Source organism: Triticum dicoccoides, chromosome 7B (assembly GCF_002162155.2).
Source record: "Triticum dicoccoides isolate Atlit2015 ecotype Zavitan chromosome 7B, WEW_v2.0, whole genome shotgun sequence".
In the NCBI taxonomy this organism is placed as follows: Eukaryota; Viridiplantae; Streptophyta; class Magnoliopsida; order Poales; family Poaceae; genus Triticum; species Triticum dicoccoides.
This window is the reverse complement of record NC_041393.1, coordinates 15026302-15032768: the sequence shown is the minus strand read 5'-3', so window position 1 is coordinate 15032768 and position 6467 is coordinate 15026302. Positions and strand designations below refer to the sequence as shown.

At 43.1% G+C, this 6467-nt stretch overlaps 1 protein-coding gene across 2 annotated transcripts; it reads left to right on the top strand.

Annotated features, from left to right (window-relative positions):
- The first annotated feature begins 275 nt into the window (after positions 1-275).
- LOC119340253 (long chain base biosynthesis protein 1a-like) lies at positions 276-4940 on the top strand. Of its 2 annotated transcripts, none has more exons than XM_037612154.1 (13): positions 276-372; positions 703-849; positions 932-1026; positions 1137-1228; positions 2633-2726; positions 2809-2881; positions 2970-3102; positions 3279-3453; positions 3612-3752; positions 3819-3914; positions 4017-4158; positions 4270-4397; positions 4470-4940. In XM_037612154.1, exons 2-13 carry the CDS (start codon positions 738-740, stop codon positions 4644-4646), a joined length of 1458 nt encoding a protein of 485 aa, XP_037468051.1. In that variant the 5' UTR covers positions 276-372; positions 703-737; the 3' UTR covers positions 4647-4940. The 2 variants fall into 2 exon arrangements, with proteins under 2 accessions (XP_037468051.1, XP_037468050.1); XM_037612153.1 differs by lacking the exon at positions 276-372 and adding an exon at positions 405-538.
- The last annotated feature ends 1527 nt before the right edge of the window (positions 4941-6467 follow it).

Below are 6467 nucleotides of genomic sequence, written 5' to 3'. Positions count from 1 at the left end.
CGGCTTATTATCGATAGTACTGCAATATACATCAATGAATCTCTCACTGTACGATGCATAATAATGTGACGCCACGAAGGTCCGTTATTTTATTTACAGGATGAGATTACGCTTGCTACTTGCTTCCCAGGCTCCATGGTCAAGTGGACCGGCTGGTAGTTGGATCTAGCATTCTCTTATGGGCGTACTGACGAAAATTAATAAAATCTTTCCAGCACTCAAACATAACGCACGCCGAAGGAGGTCCACACAAGATGCATATAATACAATCTACAAAATTATCAATGCTGCGATCAAGTCATGCATGTGGACTGCCGGTTGTGTGCTAGGAGCTGAGCCTGGTCTTTTTCTTGTCCGAGAGTATAAGATCAGGTGAGAAGTGCTATGTTTCTTGTTCTCTTGAATTTCACATTCGCAAGCCCAATTCCCAATTCCATCCCAACAAAACCAAACGCCGCATGATCAAGAGCCATCTGGGTTTTGGGTCAAGGCCTTCTTCAGCTTTAATTTATCTCACTGAAACGTTCGCTCGATGCAGGTGACATAGCGATCCAAGCGCGTGTTATTGTTGTAAAAATAGTCTTAGTTAAACAAGATCGCCTTGTGTTTGTTCAATCTTTGACGTCAGATTTGTGTAGAGTTTAAGGATACGTTCTGCTTTTTTCTGGTAGATTGAGTTACGGAGCGTCGTTTGCTTGGCAGGTTTGAAAGGCTCGCATAGAGTTAGGATTTAGGAGATGGACTTTACATTGCCAATTGTGAATGCCACAACAGCGGTGATTGATCGTGTCTCAGCTGCATTCAACACACCTGTTGCCTGTGCAGTCGTCTTCGGGGTTCATATCGATGGTAAGCTAGCCTCTTCTATCTGTCAACTAAAATTCTGTTATGTGATACAGTTTTTGACATTTTGAGTGGTGTAAATTTGTAGGTTACTTGGTTGCGGGAGGACTACTTATTGCGTTCATTGTGTTTCAGCTTTCCAGAAAGAGCTACAAACCTCCAAAGAAGCCACTTTGCGAGAAGGTACAGTCTTTCTGTGTCCATTGACTGTTGTCTGTACATGTTGAAAGTGCTGGTTTTGGTCATCGCTCCATGAAATATTTCGGCAATAATTTTCTATTTTATCTCCATAGGAAGTTGATGAGCTATGTGATGAATGGCAACCAGAACCTTTATGTCCTCCAATCAAAGAGGGTCCCCAAATTGACACACCAATCTTGGAAAGGTTTGTGCGATGGCTTCATTTGTAAATATAGTTTTTTCTTCTTCTTTTATTTGTTTCGGTATTACAACAATGCCACAAGTGCCTGCACACCTATAGATTTTAGGAATTTGCAAACCCCTCGCTTTGGCATTGCTCTGTTGAGTAATTCCTACCCTAGAACATCTTATTTTGTCCTTTGTCTCAGTTATGCAATAGAAATAGATAATGGAAGAGAAGCACTCACACAAGTATATGCAAATGATCTTACTATTTTATCAAAGCTCACTATCGCCAGGTAGCATTCTATAGTTTTTTCTTGTATGTGATTTTCAATCTATTTTAAATTCATTTCCTGAGATCGATGAAATATGAAATGTAGATATATACAACTTGATCAAATAGGAGTAAATGGCACCGGCGGTTCGAAAACTTGCGTTGCGGGTGCACTTAAGTCACGGTACTTGCAAATCGGAAAAACTCCTCATAGAACTTGCATTACGGGAGCAGATAGGTCGCACAGGTCATCTGAACCGGCCAGCTGCCCGGTTTTCTCCTTCTAACGGTCAAGGGCGATAAATTTGTTGACGACTTTAAAAATATATGTGATTCGTGACTTTAAAAAATGTTCGTCAACGATAAATATGAAAACTATTTGTTCACGACTTTCAAAAAATGTTCGCGAACGTTTCAAAAAATATATTCATGATCCGCGACTTTAAAAAAATGTTCGCGAACGATAAGTTAAAAATATTTGTGATTAGTGACTTTAAAAAAATGTCCAGGAACAAAAATTTGAAAATGTTTTTGAATGATAAATTTAAAAATGTTCGTGAATGATTAATTTGAAAAGTATTGATTCACGGAATTAAAAAAAGGTCGAGAACGATAAATTTGAAAAATAGTTTTGATTCGTGAACATTTTTTTAAAGTTGAAACATTAAAAATATTGTGATTCACGACTTTAAAAAAAGTTCGCGAACGATAAATTAAAAAATATTTATGATTCGTGACTTGAAAAAAATGTCCATGATTTTTTTTGAAAATGCTTGCAAAAGATAAATTTGAAAATGTGGTGAATGATTAATTTGAAAACCATTTTTCCACGACTTTAAAAAAAATTGTGAACGATAAATTTGAAAAATATTTGTGATTTGCGAAAAAAAAATTTAAGTTGTGAACTTAAAAAAAACATAATTTTGATTCGCGAGTTTAAAAAAAGTTCACGGACGTTAAACTAAAAAATATTTATTAAAAAAATATGTGATTCGTGACTTTAATAAATGTCCACGAATGAAAATTTTGAAAATGTTTGCGAACAATAAATTTGAAAATGTATGATATGTACTTTATTTGTGGGGGATCTATAATCTGTCTTGACTTTTGAGGGCCATAATTAACACTGATATCTGTTGATTTCTTATACAGTGCTGCTGGACCACATACGACCATTGATGGGAAGGAAGTTGTGAACTTTGCATCAGCAAACTACCTTGGTTTAATTGGCAACGAGAAAATTACTGTAAGAGAAAACAGTGCTGTTTGCCAGTATTTTTGACAACTATATTTGTCCGGAATATCTGATCGGTGAGAGTGAATTGTAGGATTCCTGTGTTGGTGCGTTGAAAAAATATGGCGTTGGATCATGCGGTCCACGTGGCTTTTATGGAACAATTGGTCTGTATATTCCCTGTTCAGGTTCACAGCTAATTACCTCTATTGCACATATGAAGGAGCTTAGTTTTTGAACGTGGAACACTTGCAGATGTCCACCTTGACTGCGAGGCAAAAATAGCTAACTTCCTGGGAACCCCAGACTCCATTTTGTATTCATATGGGATATCTACAATATTCAGTGTGATACCTGCTTTTTGTAAGAAAGGAGATATCATAGTGGCGTGAGTAAACTGTCCTTTTTTTTAAAAATCTTTTTGTGAATATATATGAACTATACCATATCATCTTCAGACATGCAGTTGTTCTTACTTTTCAGTTTGACAAACATGGCTAGTACTTGGCATTGAAGGTCATTTTTTCCTCTCTAGCTGAAACCATTTTCATATGTGCGTTGTAGTGATGAGGGTGTTCACTGGGCAGTGCAAAATGGACTCTATCTCTCCAGAAGTACTGTTGTTTATTTCGAGCATAATGATATGGCATCCCTCGCTCACACTTTGGAAAAAATTACTTGTGGAAATAAACGTAGTGAGAAGATTAGACGCTACATTGTTGTGGAATCTATCTACCAGGTGTGCTTCTTTTAGTGACTATTTTATATTAAATAAGTGTAGGATTTTCCGTAATTTTTTAGGAGTTCAACTATAAAAATGAGACCCTCTCTTGTAAACCCACGAAATATTGTAGTTATAAACCTTGGGATGAAACCCTCTCTTGTGGTGAACTGCAGAATTCTGGTCACATTGTCCCCTTGGATGAGATAATCAAGCTGAGGGACAAATATAGGTTCCGTGTTATTCTGGAGGAGAGCCATTCGTTTGGTGTGCTTGGCAAGTCTGGAAGGGGCCTTGCTGAACATTATGGGGTTCCAGTGAGTGTTTGGTGCTTACTCCTAGCCTTGTTCTTTCTATTTCTGAAATTTCCTAACATTGTGCAGATTGACAAAATTGATATCATCACTGCTGCAATGGGAAATGCATTAGCTAGTGACGGTGGCTTCTGCACAGGAAGCGCCAGAGTTGTTGATCATCAGGTAGATGCAATTTCAGATTGCTAAAACATCAGTTGAGATAAACTGAATTTTTGTTGTTAAACATTTGGAGATTTGGATGATTAAGGTGTTACATTTTTGCAGCGTCTAAGCAGCGCTGGCTATGTCTTCTCTGCCTCTTTGCCGCCCTATCTTGCCAGTGCTGCAATTTCTGCTGTCAACTACCTGGAAGAGAATCCTTCAGTTCTGACCAAACTAAGGAGCAATGTTGCTCTTCTGCATAAAGGTAAAGATGCTTCTCTTGACACTTAACTAGTACTACAGTCGCGGAACTCATGGTATAAGCCTGCTACCTGTTGTATGGTCACCCACCTTGATGTATTTGATTTGATTGCAGGACTGTCAGGTACACCGGGGCTTCAGATTTCTAGCCATGTTCTGTCACCTATTGTCTTCCTCAAGCTGAATAAATCGACAGGTTCTCTGGCCACTGACCTAGATCTTCTTGAAACCATTGCCGGGCAGGTAAGTTAGAATTGGAGATGCAACTAGCATGAATGTTCATAAGCTTGTATTCATGCATAGTTTCTCCACCAGGCTTTGAAGGAAGATTCAGTTTTCGTGGTCCCATCCAAAAGGTCAACTTTGGACAGGTGCAAGCTCCCGGTTGGGATCCGCCTGTTCGTATCAGCTGGTCACACGGAATCAGACATCTCCAAAGTGTGTTCATCCTTGAAGAAGGTTTCTGCGTCGGTCCTTTCAAACCACAATTGATTCCACGTTCCTTGAAAGACGAGAAGAGACGTTGGTCGTTTTCGACGCCCTGTGTACGGTAGCCTGATTGTGGTTGGTATATGTACATAACAATTATGTACATGTGGACTATGTTGCTGCTTAAACTTCAGGTTCAGCAGGGTTTTAGGTGTTGAAAAGTTCAGTTTCGACAGTAGCTGTTTTTCTTCAGTTTCGTCAGTTAAATAACCGAGCTGCGCCTCGGCCGTAGCTAGCTAGTTGTGCGGCGCCCTGACCCGATCGTGGGATGGCACGACTAAACGGTCATGGCGCCATGAAGGGCGTCGAATGGGGATGCTGGGATGGCGGCACTCGCGGCCAGATCGTGCCCCATTTTCCGTTGTTTCTGTTAGTGTCTATAAATAAAGACTGAAAATAAAAGGAGAATAAATAGAAAACCTGCAAAGTTGTTCGCAGTGCAAATATAATCTCTCTCTCTCTCTCTCTCTCTCTCTTCCACTGCTCCGGTGATCGCCGGAGTTACTTAGGGCGGGGTTCGTCTCGCAATTGGCATCAGAGATTGGTTGCTCGTGACCTGTGATGACGGGACCTAGCAGCCCGAAGAAGAGCGGGACAGAGACGCAGAACAGCAACGGCAGCGGTGCGATGGTTGTTCACCAACGCGTCGTGCGCGACACCAGTGGCACGTGGCCAATGCTACCGTGCACCAACTCCGACGGTTAAGCCCTCCTATGCAAGTCATGCGGGAGGCGCGCCAGCTCTGGGTAGCCATCAATGATGGGACCACGGAGCGCGAGACGTATCGCATGACGATGGAGTGCCTACTGTGATCGGTGCCACTCGATATGGTCTCCACGCTCGCCTTGAATGCCATGACAATGCACGCCTGGGGCACGATCGAGACGATGCACCTGGGCGTGAGCGGCATACCCAAGGCTAGAGCGACATCGCTCCGTTGCCAGTAGGAGGTGATCAAGTTCGGCGACCGAGAGCATCGACGAATTCGGTATGCGTCTGTCCTCTCTGGTCACTCAACTTGAGTTTATGGGTGACAAGATCGGCAAGCCCACTGTGGTTCGGAAATTCCTTTCGGTCGTGCCCAGTGTTATGCCTAGACTAATCTCATGCAGTGTAGTAGCTTTAATTTTTCTGGTTCAAATAATGCTTGTGCATGGTCGGGATGTGACATGCGCATGCACGCACGCAGTGGAGGGTTGCATGGGGCGACAGATGCAGATCATGGCAGCCCAGCCGGGAGGTAGTTAGCTTCTTTGTGTAATCTCATAAAGGAATAAAAACAGAACAGAAAAGCTGGATGGCAGCACAGAAACCACTCTCTCTCCAGTTCGTGTTCATCGCTCTCTCCCTCTGATCTTCTTCGCTCGATCGCTCGTCTTGACAACAATAATTGGCATCAAAGCCGTGGTGTTCGATCCACTCTCTGGTGTCCGGCTGTGTCCGATCCGCGGTGAACCATGTCGGATAGCGAGGAGGAGAAGAAGAACAAGAGCGGAACGAAGTCGCCGCCAAAGACGCCGCTGTCCACAGCACCTGTGCCGCGCCCGACGGGCGGCGGCAGCGGCGAGTTCCGCATCGTCGAGCGGGTTGTGCGGGAGAGCGAGACCTCTTTGTCATCCATGGTCCTCACGCACGCGAACTACATGGAGTGGTCCCTTTTATCCAGGTCAAGCTGCAGGTTGCGGGCGTGTGGTCCGCGGTGACCACCGGCGCCGCAGAGGAGCGCCACGACCGGCGCGCGTTGCAGATAATCCTCACCGGTGTGCCGCCGGAGATGCTCCGGATGCTTGCAGCCAAGGACATGGCCAAGATGGCCTGGAAGGC

What these genes read in the sequence shown, in the direction of transcription:
- LOC119340253 (XM_037612154.1), top strand. Translation starts at nt 738, where the DNA reads ATGGACTTTACATTGCCAATTGTGAATGCCACAACAGCGGTGATTGAT. An exon ending in TGGCTTTTATGGAACAATTG is followed by an intron (nt 2,882 to 2,969) that starts GTCTGTATATTC and finishes GAACACTTGCAG; the next exon opens with ATGTCCACCTTGACTGCGAG. An exon ending in CTGAACATTATGGGGTTCCA is followed by an intron (nt 3,753 to 3,818) that starts GTGAGTGTTTGG and finishes AACATTGTGCAG; the next exon opens with ATTGACAAAATTGATATCAT.